The sequence below is a fragment of the Lampris incognitus genome, chromosome 18, assembly GCF_029633865.1.
Source record: "Lampris incognitus isolate fLamInc1 chromosome 18, fLamInc1.hap2, whole genome shotgun sequence".
Lineage (NCBI taxonomy): Eukaryota > Metazoa > Chordata > Actinopteri > Lampriformes > Lampridae > Lampris > Lampris incognitus.
This window is the reverse complement of record NC_079228.1, coordinates 25,729,327-25,745,854: the sequence shown is the minus strand read 5'-3', so window position 1 is coordinate 25,745,854 and position 16,528 is coordinate 25,729,327. Positions and strand designations below refer to the sequence as shown.

Here is a 16,528-nt window from a genome sequence, read left to right as displayed (position 1 = left end):
AATCAAGTTTAGACTATTTCTCAGGACTGGAGAACGCCAGTTTTTTTTCTAGGGCAGCTCAATGAACTTCGCGAAGGAAATAACGCGACCAACAAACGTCATAACTACTGTCATGACGTGCGCGATGACGTACAAATTACGCGCGGTCATTTTGACCGCTCATGGTGGTTTTTAGGTAGATCTTATCATACATTTTTGTGCAATTGATCTAAAACTAATTTTAATACAAATATTCAATTTTAGAGGCATTCAAGGAGCGGTAGGTCTGTATCTTTTTTTAATAAAGTTATTAAACTTTGAAAATCAAAACGGTGGGGATACCTGCAGTCCGTTTAGACCGAAGAGGCCACTTAGATAAGTGTTAAAACGTATCTGTCAATAAATATCGTATCCAGATGAACTGATTCAACTTTCTTTGATTTTGTTACCTGGATTATTGAGCATGCATCCAGACACTTCATGGCAATGGTATTCTCTGATGGCAGTGGCCTCTTTCAGCAGGATTATGCCTCCTGCCACACTGCAAAAATTGCCCAGGAATGGTTTGAGGAACAGGATAAAGAGTTCAAGGTGTTGCCTTGGCCTCCAAATTCCCCAGATCTCAATCCGATCGAGCATCTGTGGGATGTGCTGGAAAAACAAGTCCGATCCACGGAGGCCCAACCTCGCAACTTATAAAGGATCTGCTGCTAAACGTCTTGGTCGCAGATACCAGAGGACACCTTCAGAGGTCTTGTGGAGTCCGTGCCTCGACGGGTCAGAACTGTTTCTGCGGCACGAGGGGGGCCTACACAATAATGGGCAGGTGGTTTTAATGTTTTGGCTGATCGGTGTTTGGCCTCAATATAGTAGTCTCCAATATGAGCCTCGGACCAAAATTGTGTGCTATTTACCACAAGATGGCGCGATGGCCCACACAACACATGCATTTCTTTTTAATGTCGCCTGGTAGTATTATGTTGTGAGACGTGATTTCCCTTCAGAATACCGCCGTCCTTCATGATTAATACGGACAAGCTACGTTTGTGTAGAGTTAAATACAGTATAGTACTGTGACTTACTGATTTTATAATTTCTGCAGGAACTGGTGTGATTGCCCCTCTTTCATTAAATGTGGTTAATTTTGCAATTTATTTGTAGGTGGGCTCGAACACGCATCATTTCCGTCTCTGAAAGGCTGGTAAAATAAAAAGATTCCATGAGACGAAAAAAAAAATAATCATAAAGTCTAATGGTTACCAGAAGTGGTGATTTTAATCTGTGTGCGAATTACACCATGTCATTAATTTGGAGGGTGGCTTCATTTTGCTACGAGAAATCGTCTCCAACTCAATAATCAAAAACTATAGAGGAAATGTATACTCCAATTAAAAGTCACCACGCCCCCCACACACACGCACACACTTTATAATTGCGCTTCTTTAGAGTGCTCACGTGACCCCTCCTCGCGCCACATTTCCCACCCTGTATATATATTCTCGTTTTAAAGCGCACCAGAGTTCCTTGTCAGGTTGTTTCGGTCAGTGTTTAGTTTACTTGTCTCTCTGGAAGTGATATAACCTCTTCCAGATTTGGTGCCAATCGCGTGTGGCAGGCTACAGGCCCCCACTCCCGTTCATCATCTGATCACTAGCGAAAATTAATGCACGACTCCATCCAGTGCCAAAACTCTCCCCCTTCCCAAAGTTTTTACCCCCCCCTCCCGACTACCTTTAAGCCCCCCACCCCCACCCCATCGGCTTCACCCCGAACCCCCCTTTTACGCCTCACTCCTTTTCTTTGTGACTCATCCATACAACTCCTGCATCGCCTCCCGATCTAACTCACTCTCCTCTCTACCGTCAATGTGTCTCCATCCATCGCGCGTATACACTGTAGAGCATTAACACCCCTCTGTCCTTCTGCATCAACCATGCTTTGGAAATCTCGGACCAAGACGGAGCCTTATGGCGCACAGGTAAATAACATCGTACGAATTTCATTTGTTTTTCTTTCAAAAACTCAGTTGTTCTTGGTTTTTGTTTTTGTTTTTTGTTTGTTTTTTTGTTTTTCTTTCGCGCCCGATAGGCTTTTGATGCGTGAAGTAGGTGATGTACGCGTAACAGCCAATACCGAAATCAGCCTGTTTGCCTGTATCCGCAGATTGAAAAGGGGGAGTGAAACCTGCGCAAATGGTGCTGAATTCCAAAAATAACTCGCTGGTCAATAATTTCAATGGAAATAAATCCATTTCGTTTTCTGTTTTGGCCCACGTGAAATGTCTGATGCAAATCTTTCCGAGTCTTAAAACAAACTTCGACGACGAGGAGGAGGACAGTTGTGCGCAAAAGCGGTCAAGCTTCATTTGTGTAACAGATAGACAAGGGTAAAGTAAGTTTTCAATGTCCCATGTCATCTTCATCTTTTCTTTTTCCAGTGGCCTGAAAACGAGCCATAGTAGAGTCGCGTCGGTGCTTAACACCAATTCAACTTCAAACTTTTGAAGCAGAATATGAACTTTGGAAAGAGCAGACGAATCGGGAAAAGGTGAGAGCTGGCGATTGAACGGGTTGATTGAGTGAATATATCTCTTTAAGAGAAGTGGACCCCCCCCTCCCCTTCGACCCCTCCCCTCATTCCGCTGAGTGCGCACAAAACCTATAAGTAGCGCTCTGATGGAGAAAACAGGACTCTCTTTTGACAGCGCGCCGCAGCCGCGTGCCTTGGTCTGTGACGCGTGTGCGTAAAAACTCGGGACACCGATACCAATAGAGTTCATCCAACCAAAAGAAAAGGAGACCAACACCATCTATATTTTTCATGGACCGGTAAAAACAGACGGGGGGGAAAGAAGAAAGAAAGAAAAAAAGAAAGCCTGGATTACCTACAGATCTGACCGGCCGCTAGCATCCTTGCACCATCATTCGAATTTGAAATTTTGGGTATCCGGAGTGGCCCTGATGTTAGTCCACACCTATTCGGCAATGGTGAGTTCCGACGGTGTTTGGTATGGCTCCGTTACATCTGCTCCTGTCGTGTCGCCCTTACGTTTAACTGAAGCGTGTGGGATGTCGCATCCTCGTGTATATAAATATATGTATAAATATATATCTACATACAGACGTGACGCTGAGCGTGTGGGACAGTGGCTGCGCCGCCGCTGTCCGTGTACGTGTTGTCGGCGTGTCCGAGGAGACGGCGCGTGTATGCCCCGTGTCACGGCGCGGCGCGGCGGCTGCCATCAGCGTGTCGGCCGCGGAGAGGCTGGCCGTGACGGCTGCAGGGCGCGCGGCGAGGTGGCGATGCGCGCTCTGAAGCGGCGGCGGCGTCGCACTCGGCAGCTTTGAGCCGAAGAGACGCTCAACATGTTGGGATGGCGCAAGGAAGACTCGGCCAACGCGTAAAGGCGGCAGATATTTAATGAGAGAAGAATACTAGATAAATAAATGAATACAATAAAAGATAAAAAAGCCAGATAATTAATGTCATCATTTGCACAGATGGGATGTGGTGGCCCATGGATAATGGACATTGTTCCAGCAGAATTGATCCGGGTGACCCAGCTTCAGAAAGAAAAAATCGACTTTTGCCAGGAAGTATGTTTAGAGAAATGTAGGCTAGTGGGACACATGTTTTCAAATAGTATGGAAAAAGACAACAAGTTGGCTTCTTTCTCTTTTAGACTAAAAAAAAAAAAAACTTTGAGCGCAAAAAAAAAAGTCTAAATCTGATTAATTTGAAATTGGTTACAAATAACGACACGTTATCTGTCAACGTGTTCTCTTCCCGGGGCGACGCTTTATTGTTGTTGTTGTTGTACATTAGTGTACCTGTCCTTTGTTCAGCTGTAAGATCTTGGTGGCCGTGACCTTCCTCACAGTCTTCAGCAGAGACGCCCAGGGCGCATCCTGCCAATGTGCATCACTTCATATGATACAGGATACACTTCTGCAGCGGACACAGATTTATTTGTTAATTAAGTTATTTATCTATATTATACTGGAACATTTACATGTTTGGTTACACCTACACTTTGCCCTTACCTGTAGCTATATCCTGCGCTTGGATTTTGGACGCACTTTTTCCCATTTAATTTGTAAGAGGAGGGGGGGATAATATTTTAAAGTTATTCTCTTGCACATGCATGTTGCACTTGGCATTGGGTGCGTTACACATTCTACATTTGTGTTTGTCTTCTCGCTAAACACGTGTGAGCCTGGGCCTGCATTGTAATGTGAAACAACTGTTTTCTGTTTTTGTTTTGTTTGTTTTTTTGGGTGGGTGGGGTGTTTGCACACAGGACCGTGCAGACGGACTGACTGGCTCTTCACCGAGTGGTCGACTGTCCCAACTGTCCTCCCTCAACCAGGCTGCCTACTCCTCGGCCCCCCCTCTCTGCCACACCCCGGCCTCCGACTTCCAGCCCCCGTATTTCCCCCCACCCTATCCGCAGTCCTCCCTGTCATACTCCCAGAGCCAGGACTCGGCATATTCCCACCTATCAGACCCCTATCCCACCATCAACTCCATCCACCAGCACCAGCAAGCGGCATGGCATTCACAGAGGTCTCGGTCCGACGATGGGGGTCTCCTGTCACAGTCCCACCGGGCTCTGAGCCTCGACCCCCGGCGGGAGTACCCGGGTGTACCGCGGCTCCTGCACGGACTCGGGGAGGGAGCCGCGGCGCTGGGGGACGGCCCCCTCGGAATGCACCTCGGACATCACGGCCTGGAGGACATTCAGGTAGCTTGACTTTAACTGCAGTCTTGTTTTTTGTTTGTTTTTTGGTGTAGATTGAATTTCATTTCATTTTTCTCGCGCGCTGTTTCTAACGACGCTGCAGAAAACCCGTGCGTAAAAGTCACCCGACACCTGCTCCAGCTACCCCTCCCATGTCTTTAGTGAACCACGTCCCCTGCGGAGGGTTTCGATTCATTACGTGGCCCATATTGTTTTCTATAACAACCGGTTGCCATTAGATAAATGACCGCAGATTCGTGCGGCTGCGTGCATGTTGGCAAGGCAACCTGTGCGCCGGTTGGCCTCTTTCCCCCAAACTCTCTCCTCGAAAACTGACATTTAACATTTTTATTATTAACTATCCACAAGACTCTTTATCTCCCTCGCAGAGACGTGTCACTCCTCTGTTCAATTTTATATTAGTCCTCGCGGATTTCATGCACACGCCTGTTTCATCGTTGACGATAAGATGGGTATATATATATACATATATACATATATATATATATGTATATATATATATATATATACATAACATGTATAATATATACAGCCCTTCCGTTCGCCCGTGACAGCCTGTTTGACTGGTGATGGATGAATGAAGCCCGTAATCACGGTGACCAGATCTGGTTTGTTAGTTGTATAATCAGCACGGAGGAAATCATCAGACGTCCTTCCCTCCACATGTGAAAGCGATTCAGTCTTTCACAGTCTTTTACTGCGTCATTGGAATTAACCATTAGCCAAATGTCATTATATGAGTAAAGAAATATGCAACATTCCACTATAAATGAAATGGTAGCAAGGACGCTAAAAGAAAAATGTTTGCTAAAAGTGATTTCCCCCCCCCCCCACAAGAATTTGTTCAGAAAATATATGACTGGCGTGTTTAAGCGGAAATGACTGGCCTGTTGCGTATTTTGTACTTCTTTTTCTGTGTGCCTCTGAACGGAATGGCTTCCCCCCATCAGGGCCAGAGAAAAGGCTGCATCCGATGTTATGTAAACCCGCTGCGCTGCTGAGGTGTCCGTGGACAGGTTTCGCTGCGCCCGTGCACGCTGCAGACCGAGAGGAGACAATAGCTGCTTGCTGTGGCTTTTCGCTGCGCTGCTCATTGAGCAGCCGGGCCTGCACGTGCGCAGCAGCAGCAGCAGCAGCAGCAGCAGCAGGTGCAGACCATGCAGATCATGCAGACCATGCAGACTGTTTGTCCTCTCGGAAAATTCCCTGCGACCAATTGATTACTACGGTCATTAATGGAGAGAAACGTTTCGGCAGGCAAGGAGTCATCCCGGGCATGTCGCAGTTAAACGCTCCCCTCCTGACAAGGCCTTTATTTGATTCATGGATTAAACCCTTACGTTTGAACTTTTTTCTTTTTCTTTTATAAATTCACCACAAAGGAGAACTAAATCCCCGTGCAGGAGAATGTTCTCCCCTCGCTGCTCGCGACACACGTGGCACAATAACAGTTTGTAAGATTAAACAAATGGTGAAGACTTAAAAGGTTTTTACGGCATGAACCTGCAAAATTATTGTAAAACAGGGTAAAAAAAGAGTAAAAATAGGCTGCATGCATACTCATAAATAACTATTTACAGGCCCACAGCTACTTAATATTTCCTTTTTTTAATCATGCGTTGCAAAGAAATATGTTATTTAATATCTATGTATGTCATAAAGCAATATTAAATCTGACACAATGTAGTTGACTGAAACAATGAACGGCAACTTAAAACACGCACACACACAGTTTTATATCAAACCACAAGGCACTTCAGTAACAAATTCGATACAAAGATGAATTATTTCACATTTCACTGAGATTGGAGATCCCCAAAAACTCGTTTTAAATTCACCTGAATAGTGAAAATACATTTGGCTATTCTAATAAATCCCAAAATTAATGTAAAACCCGATGTGTGTGTGTGTGTGTGTGTGTGTGTGTGTGTGTGTGTGTGTGTGTGTGTGTGTGTGTGTGTGTGTGTGTGTGTGTGTGTGTGTGTGCCACAGCCTGCATATCTCGGAATGTAATATATGTGATCTGTCTGTGGCAGCTTCTCTGTTCACCAGTTGTGTGACGACTTGGGACGGTGTTTAAAACAGCCAAGTCTCGATAAGACGAGTCACCGATAACACCCCGTAAACAAATGCCACCGAACCCGTTTAAATAACGCCACCCTTGATAGTGTCCATAAAGCGATTAACCGAACCCAATATTTCCCAGATCTCAGCACTGTACTACTAATATGAAGTACGTATGCCACATTTTAAACTGCGACTCTTTATTTATGACGGCGCAGATTAATTTCTGGAAGTAGCTAAGTGTTGGAAAAATGGAAAAACGAAAGACGATCGAGTGATTATCCTAATGCCAAAGCTGAATCATGACAACCTTAATTGAGATTTAAGACATTGGACAGGGAGACAAAAACTGCCGCGTTTTATTGTATACATCGGAGAGACGTCAGGTGTCACATAGTATCCGAAGGGGGGCCCCTCCTCCATTGCGTAGGCGTAGAGGCCGGCGGAAGCTTAAATGGAAGACTTTCCATCTTGCCGTGGCCTGAGAGAGACAGGTTCTGTATTGGCTATGAGGACAGTGAATAAATGATGGTGACTGTGTACGTCTGCCTGCTGTGTTTCCCTGATGTATAGGGAATGGAGGAAGGATCAGCCCTGGGCATCCTCGACCACTCTGTCATTAAAAAAGGTAAGAGGTGGGAGTGCTGTTTGTGTGTGCGCGTACACGCACGCACACGCACACGCACACGCGCGCACACACACACACACACACACACACACACACACTGACGGGGGTTGGTGTTAAGGGAGAAGTGCTCTTCGACACTCATGGACTGTTTCTGTCTCTCTCTCTCTGTCTCTCCCTCTCTCTCGCTCTCTCACCCCCCCAGTCTCTCTCTGTTTCTCATACACATACACACACACACACACACACACACACACACACACACACTATAAATAATTCTGTTTTGCTATTTCATTTGAAGTCAAGGAGTCCTCTAATACTCGGCTGCAGACTTCACCCTAAAGGCACACATTCTTAATGAACTGTTCATGGTCATATGAGAGAGAGAGAGCGAAAGAGAGGAGAGATAGAGGGAAAGAGAGAAAGAGAGGATAGAGCGAGAGAGGGGGGGATTAGACTGAAGAAGAGAGGAGAGAGAAGTGGGGCAAGGAAAGGGAGGGGAACGTGATAAAGAGGAGTATGATCACTCCTCTAATATTACCAACTCTAAGAGCCATTTTTCACCCACAAGACACAGGGGCGCGATTTGAAAACCCAAGCTGAGTTCTACAGTGGTGAAGTACCGTGAAAACCTCGTTCAACTGAATCCAGATCTTCGGCTGATTTCGCGGGCACAGCCCAGAAAATGGGATATGCAGCGGACAGTGTAAAAGAAAAGAAAAGTGGACGTCCGCTCCAAAATGAGTTTGAAATGCGAGTGACAACGTCCTATTATACAAAATGACCAAGTGCACAAAATTTGGGCATCTCCGGTTTTGGAAATGAAAAGAAAATAGCCCATACTAGCCCGCTTTGACAGGTGGATCCTCTGTCGTACTGGATTAGTGAGTGATTAACGTCTAATGACGACTTTCATCTTTAAATGCAGTGATTACGGAACTCCTCAATTATCAATGATTAGGGAAATTATTGCAGTTAAAGTCCCCATGAAATCAAATGGATATTTAAGTTGTTTTTTTTAATCACCTGTCTTCCATTGATCGTCACCTATACGCCAATATCTGGCCCAACAATGAAAAAAGTCGTTTTGTAGGTATTTTTAATGGTATTTTAGTGCTTTTCATTTTCTGAAAAACTATAATAAAACCTTGATGACTCGTCCTTCACTTGGGGGCGTACACTAATTTTGCGTCCAATGAAACGCTTTCTCGAAATTTTATGTCCCTCCCCCATGAGTATAAGATTCTGCCAGTCACCGACCGGCGCACAAGACGTATGAGCTAGCTAGCAGTTATGGGTCGTTGCTGTGATTTTGGTTTGTGCTAACTCCCGCAACCCCCGGTGGGTCCCTTCAGCTGAGGAGATCCGCGAGAAGGGCCTGTCGTGCGTCCAGAGTCGCCGCCGTACCCAGCCCCCCCCCCCCGCTGTGACGGCGATTTTTTTTTCTGTCAGTCATCCTGACAGGAGTCCCGCCCTCAAGCGCTAGGATTGGCCAGTTTGCCAGGCGAACGCGTGAAAGTGACGCGAAACGAAGATGAAGAAAGTGTGCGATATTGTCCAGGAAAACATCCCTGTTGAAGGTCAGATTAATTCACAGTAAACATTATTGATAAATAGATTAAGTAAGGGATAATGCCTGACTAGGTGTCCATAATGGACGACGAGAAGGCCATTAATTCCTGATTATGGACACCTCGAAGGGCACTATCTCGCTTATACCATGTTCACTTGCAAAAGTAATAAAGATTAAGACAATTTATATTTTCATGTATTTTTGCAATCAAAATCTAAAGTTTTTCACAAGCCATAACCGTTTCCCTGGTAACGCCCGAGGATTTGACTAATACCTGGAACAATCTTTGCCATCCCATTAACTTCTAATGCAATGGAAAAGATATTCAGTACTCCAGTAAATAAGACGAACCTTTGATACGCCTTGACAACAGGAGATATGAAAACCAAGTCGGCTGTAGCTAGATGGGATACAACCACGGACGGAAGTGACGCAAAATCTCGCCGGGCGTATTTCGTTGCTATGGCGACAAGCTAGCCTAGCTAACCTCCCGAGCTACCGCGAGTTTGGACTTTGGTTTTTAAAGCCTGATGAATGATGAGTCGGATCAATTAGTTTTACTTAAAATAACAACAATTTCACTTAATAAAAACTAGTAAGTGTGCGTGTTTTAAATGAAATATCACTGTTGCTTGTGCGTAGATGCTGCTTCCCAATGCTAGCAAGCCAGTTAATTCTATATAAAACGGTAGCTAACGTTAACTAGTGTCTGCGACGCTGTAGCTATTTATCCATAGAGATAACATTATATTTAAAGTGTTAATTCTGTGCATTTATCCCTCTTAAGTAATCGCGCTTGCCACGCTCCTCCTGGAGTGAGGGGCGGAAAATAAACTACAACGTATCAGATTCATCGCCAGTGCATGGACACCGTATAACCAAACATTTGTCCTGCTAAAGTTACATGCCTAATGTGGTCTTTCGAAGTAAAACAGTCCTACATTGATTTACCATCCGTTATCTGCACATACTGCCATACCTTGCATGGTTCAGCCAGAGTCAGACGTATAAGTATCTTTGGTTCGGCTGCTTCCTTCAGATGGTAGGGATGGCATTGCATGTCATGCTCTCCACAATATACAAAAACATCAGAACATATCAAAATAATAAATTATTACTTTACAGACTGTAATATAACAGATCATACAATAAAAATAAATTAATAAAATATCAACCTAAACAAAATAAAACAGGACTGCTCAACCCACTAGCTGGAAGGGCTCCCTATGTGAGTGAGTAGCGCCGTAGCGAAATACGCCCGGCGAGATTTTGCGTCACTTCCATCCATGGCTGTACCCCATCTATCCGCTCAGCTCACTCAGGTAAGCGCGAAAGCTAACGTTATGCTAGCAAGATTCAGTGTCAATAACGTTGTGTACGCTTGAAAAACAGTAAATTTAATTTGACCGTATGTTTAACAGCAAGCTATCCAGCCATGTCATTGTCCCCAAATCAATATCAAAATTTTCACGAACTAATGATAGGCCATTTGATAGGCCATGTAAAAATTGAGGGCGGGACTCCTGGCAGGTTGAATGACAGTCCGACCTGGCCAATCCTAGCGCTTGAGGGCTGGAACTTCCCCGGATTACTCGCATAAAAATTTCGCCGCCGCCGGCACAGGTCGGACACTGGGCCCCCTTTCAGTCTGCTATCCGGCGCTATTGGCTACAATTAACGCCAATCAATATCTGCGACAAGTCCCTCCCTAGCTTCCCGCTTTGGCGCGATGCGTGGTTTAAAAGTAGATAGGTGTATTCATTCTAAATAGGCTTTGGCTTACCCCCATTTATCCCTCCAGTGTACATTACTGGACTTTAGACATCAAAACAATGTAGCCTATTCCCACCATTACCCATGACATTCGAAGCCAGCCAGGGTCCAAGGTGCGCTTGTTTCAAGGTGCTATGGACCTTGACAGAAGATGCCCATATGACAACAAACCGGCAGCCATCGCAATTGAACTGAAGGTGATTCAACTCGTTTATCAAGGCCTAGAGTTGCAACAAGTCTCTCACGGGCAAGAATGTAAAGGAGCAGAACAAACCCATTGCCTTTTTACACGAATAAGAGGATCTGAGGAGAAGGAGGGAGGGAGATGGAGAATGAGACAGAACACAGAAGAGAGGGGCGACGGATAAAAAGCGGGAGATTCAGGAGAGAGTCACAGGAAAGAGAACCAGGGATATTGAAGGGGGCTAGACAGAAAGCCACCAGCCACACAGACAGACAGAACGCTTTATGGCTCTCCTGCACAGTAGTCTGGCTGGCTATGAATGATGGGATTGTAAGAAATCAACTCACACGCCACCCACAGAAAATGAGAGGAGCTGCTGGCGTTATAACATTCCATCCTACCCATCGTAGTCCTGCCAAGTGTTACTGCGCATGCGCGTATCAGGATCATGTTTTGACTTATTGTTAGCCGCTGCACATTTTAGCGACGGTAGGTCATTTCATTAAGAGAGGACAAATCACCAGAATACCGGCATCACAGTGCAGCGCCGGCTATAGAGCCACTAATGCAGATGATGAAAATGGAAGAAAAGGGAGAAAACACCAGCGACTGGTAGAGAGGGAGAGAGGAAGAGGGAAAAGCCAAGAGGATCAGAGGAGGCTGGCAACAGTTTCTACACATGTAAAGGGCTACAGAGAGAGCGAGAGAGAGAGAGAGATTGTCTAAAACGTAGGCACGTATTTACGTACACACACACACACACACACACACACACACACACACACACACACACACACACACACACACACACACACACACACACACAAAGGGTTAATTCCATTCAATCCTCTCAATTCAGATGAAGATTCCAGCCCACACAACTGTAGGGGTGCCGGATGTGTGATTAAGTGGCTCCATGAGCTAATCTCATGAACACAAATTAACGGTTTAAATGATGATGTAACAAAGACGATGGTGCAAAAAAAAAATTTGAAAAGCTTCACAAACCCTGTTCTATAAAGTCAATACCTATTGTCATTATTAGATCTGAATGACGGTTTAAATTGCAATTATTTTTTTTAAAAGATTGAATTGCAATCATTGCAACTGGAAAAGGGGTTTAAAAAGAAAGACTAGGCTCCAGAGAGCTAGGAGTCTAAGCCTGTACAGGGCTACAGGCATAATTCCACCTTCTGCCTCTGAACACTGATCAGAACACTCATGGTTAACCATCTTTATTTAACTTGGACATTATAAAGTTTGGGGGAAAAAAGTTGAGTGTGAATGAGCTTTTTAGGTCAGAAGTAAATCAGTGAGTTCAAACTAAAGCACCTGCTGTTTAAACAACAAGCAGCACGCCAGAATTAGAGCTGTCAACACAAGGGAGAAGAAACATGACACCGAATCAATTAATCAGAAAAAGCAGCACTGTCAGCTAATGTGTAATTTGCTCCAGCTTGATACTGGTAATACCTGATTTAATTAATACCAGAGTTTTTACACGGCTTCTTTTTCCCCATCTCATTGTTTCTCTGTTACCAAAATCTGTGTCAATACTGCTCAGCATGTTTTTCTTCTTCTTTCATCTTTTCTCACTTTCCTTGTTTCTTCACCCCAGGGCCTCATTTTCCCATCAATTTACTTACCCCTTTTGTACAATACAATATCAGAGCCTATACAACATACACAGTATTGACCCTAAACATTGCAGCTTCCTTCCTGAGGTTAGACCCAAAATGCAATTTGTTTTACAGACATGATTTATTAAAATGACCTGAAACTAACTCTCTCTCTCTCCTCTCTGTCTCTCTCTCTTTCTTTCTGTCTCTTCCCTTCCCTTTTTCTCTTCATCAATTCTCTCTGCCCAGTTCCAATCCCGTCCAAGCTGAATGGCTCATCGCTGTCCGCCATGTCCCTCAGCAAGGATGGCCTGGGCGTAGGAAGCGTGTCCAACCCCGCTGAGGTCTTCTGCTCCGTGCCGGGTCGCCTCTCTTTGCTCAGCTCTACCTCCAAGTACAAGGTCACTGTGGGTGAGGTCCAGAGGCGTCTCTCCCCACCCGAGTGCCTCAACGCCTCCCTACTGGGTGGAGTCCTCCGCAGGTAAGAAGGGGAAAGGGAGATGTGAATGTGTAATGTTATTCCATGAGAGTTCAGGGCTGGGTCAGTTTGTGTGTGTGTGTGTGTGTGTGTGTGTAACTTTTTTTAAACCTTTCTCAGAAATAGAAGCACATGGCTGGATTGTTGTAGACCCAAGCTCTCCTTGTCAAGTACATCTACCTCCTTAACTGCAACTAAACATCACACTAATAGTATATGGAAAACACAATAAGATGCAGCAAACTCTGGTGAAGGAGTTAAGACAGATGTAAAGCAATAATTTGACGATTAAAGTACAAACAGTCAACGCTATTAAGATAGACAGTGACCATAAGGAAATTCAGACACACGAACACACACACGAACACGCACATATGTGTACGTGTGCATGCATTAACACAAAGACATGACTGACACACACACACACACACACACACACACATATATATATATATATATATATATATATGGAAACACAGATATATGCATGAATACCTCAATATATCAACACATGGACAGAGACACGTACAGGAATAGATACGGAAAGAAAGATAAGCACACAAACATGCACACATCGATTCATGCGCATACGTGCACACCCAAACAGAAAAAGACAAACATAGACACACACCTATACATGCATGTGTGCATGCACACACGTGTGTGAACACACACACGCACACATGCACACTTACACACAGACACATGAACCATCTCCTAAAATCTGCTTTCTCTGTGTCCTTGTCCCCCCTCAGGGCAAAGTCAAAGAATGGTGGCCGCTGTCTGAGAGAGCGTCTGGAGAAGATTGGCCTTAACCTGCCCGCCGGGCGACGCAAGGCAGCCAACGTCACTCTCCTAACATCTCTAGTGGAGGGTAGGTTGTGCACACACACATACACACACAAATGGGAACACACACACATGCGCAACCACAATCTCACATATACAGTGACCTGTATATATTCTGACAGTTGGATACATGCATTCACGTCAAAATATGCACGCATGAGAAAACATGAATAAAAACACACTGCGTCTGCACATATGGGCACATTTGTACACAAACTAAAGCTGTGATAAAAAAAGACCCAAGAAAGCACTTTCCCTTGCTTGTACGTGACATTTTCTCATATCAGCAGCTTACTCTCTCTCTCTCTCTCTCTCTCTCTCTCTCTCTCTCTCTCTCTCTCTCTCTCTCTCTCTCTCTCTCTCTCTCTCTCTCTCTCTCTCTCTCTCTCTCTCTGTCTCCTCTTCCTCCCTCCTTCAGGTGAGGCTGTCCACCTGGCGCGGGACTTTGGTTATGTGTGTGAGACGGAGTTCCCAGCCAGAGCCACAGCAGAGTACCTGTGTAGGCAGAGCGAGCCGGACCAGCTGCCCACGCGGCGCAGCATGCTGCTGGCCACCAAGTGAGCAACTCGTCTTTTGTGTCTGAGTGTCTCTTTTCTGTCTCATCTGCCTGTCCCACCAAATAACTTGTCCATTTCTATATTATAGCTGTTTTTCTTCGAGGGTGCTGGTCTTAAAAGACAATGAGGGAAGTGCGTGTCTGGTGACAGCATGCTTTTGATACTATAGCCTATTATACAAATTGCTGCTAAGAAGAAAAGTTTTAAGGTTAGGGTGAGGGTTGCTGGAATATAAAAGGGGTGAATTTCAACCTTAATTCACATTTGACAATATGTGGTAGAACTCCTCAATAATGTCAAAATTCAAGGGGTGTCCAGGTAGCATAGCCGTCTATTCCACTGTCTACCAACGCAGGGGTCGCAGGTTTGAACCCCCATGTTACCTCCGGTTTGGCCAGGCGTCCCTACAGACACAATTGGCTGTGTCATTGGGTGAGAAGCCAGATGTGGGTGTGTGTCCTGGTCGCTGCACTAGCGCCTCCTCTGGTTGGTCGGGGCGCCTGTTCGGGGGGGGGGGGGACTGGGGGAAATAACATGATCCTCCCATGCGCTACATCCCCCTGGTGAAACTCCTCACTGTCAGGTGAAAAGAAGCGGCTGGCGACTCCACATGTATCAGAAGAGGCATGTGGTAGTCTGCAGCCCTCCCCGGATCGGCAGAGCGGGAGGAGCAACAACCGGGATGGCTCGGAAGAGTGGGATAATTGGTCGGGTACAACTGTGGAGAAAATGGGGGAAAATCCGATAAATAAATAACTTAATTGATTAATTAATTATGTCAAAATTCAGTATCAGCCCTTTACTTTGTGGTATTCATTCATTTATCTGTATATTTGTATATTTGTTTATTTTACGCTAGTATCAAAGTCCATCTAAACAGGATATTGGTAATTGTTCAGCATTTTTAGGGATGGGGGGGGGGTCCCCTGTCCTGTTATGTCCTTGGATTAGTCTGTTATTATATAGGGAAAATAAAAATGTCCTTGATCAAAATTCAATGACGGCATGCTGATACCTTGTGATTAACTCCCCTCTTCTCCCTCTTTCAGGGAGATCTGCAAGGAGTTTGCGGACCTGATGTCCCAGGACCGTTCCCCGCTGGGTGCCAGCCGACCCACGCCCTGCCTGGAGCCCGGCGTCCAGGGGAGCCTCACCCACTTCAGCCTGCTCACCCACGGCTTTGGCACGCCCGCCATCTGCGCCGCGCTCTCCGCCTTCCAGAGTTATCTGATGGAGGCCATCAAAATGCTGGACAAAGGAGAAGGGGGAGGGAAGAGCCACCATGACAAGGAGATGAAGCACCGTAAATAGGGAGGGGGGGGGATTGCGGACAGGATGAATGGCAAAAAGAATGGACGGAAGGAAGACAGAGAGACGGAGAGACAGACTGAAATGCGCCCCTCTAAGTCTTCACGTCTGCCCTTCCGCTCGTGTTCTCTCAAAAGGAGGAGAAAGACTGAAACTTGGACCTCCCACAGCCTCGGCTGTCCGTCTCGTGGAGGAGGAGGTGATGGTGCTGGTGGTGGGTGGGTGGGTGGGTGGGGGTCTATGGTGATATCTGTACTGAAAAACGTGTCTGCCACCTCACTCAAAATAACGCATGGACCTCTCTCTCTCTCTCTCAGCCTCCAACCCTCAAGCTGGCAAATGTGACTCTGCTGGACACGTTCCTACATACTTGTTTTTCTTTCTTTTCTTTTGTTCTGTACGGTACCTTTATCTGTGTTTTATAGAGCCCCCATTCTTTCACACACACACACACACACACACACACACACACACACACACACACACACACACACACACACACACACACGGACATCATCCACCTCGAAAATGGTCAGTGGTCAGGAGAAGCCATATCTGAGACGACACCATGCTCTTTGCTCCTGTCGAGCAATGGAGGGCGAGCTCTGATCCAATCTCACCGAGACGAGCAAGTCGCGCATCATGGAAACTGGGTAGTCATGGGAAAATGAGTTCTCTGGGTGAGCAATGGGGGGGGGGGGGGAGTGAAATAAAAGGCAGCTAAAGGAGGTGTGTTTTTTTTGTTTTGTTTTTTTTA

General features: G+C 45.6%; 1 protein-coding gene across 2 annotated transcripts; it reads left to right on the top strand.

Annotated features, from left to right (window-relative positions):
* Positions 1 to 1,912: 1,912 nt before the first annotated feature.
* Positions 1,913 to 15,848, top strand: tfap2e (transcription factor AP-2 epsilon). Of its 2 annotated transcripts, none has more exons than XM_056298617.1 (7): positions 1,913 to 1,957; positions 4,280 to 4,723; positions 7,379 to 7,433; positions 12,829 to 13,060; positions 13,813 to 13,931; positions 14,325 to 14,463; positions 15,513 to 15,848. In XM_056298617.1, the coding sequence occupies exons 1-7, from the start codon at positions 1,913 to 1,915 to the stop codon at positions 15,772 to 15,774; spliced, it is 1,296 nt and encodes a 431-aa protein (XP_056154592.1). In that variant the 3' UTR covers positions 15,775 to 15,848. The 2 variants fall into 2 exon arrangements, with proteins under 2 accessions (XP_056154592.1, XP_056154593.1); XM_056298618.1 differs by lacking the exon at positions 1,913 to 1,957 and adding an exon at positions 2,940 to 2,966.
* The last annotated feature ends 680 nt before the right edge of the window (positions 15,849 to 16,528 follow it).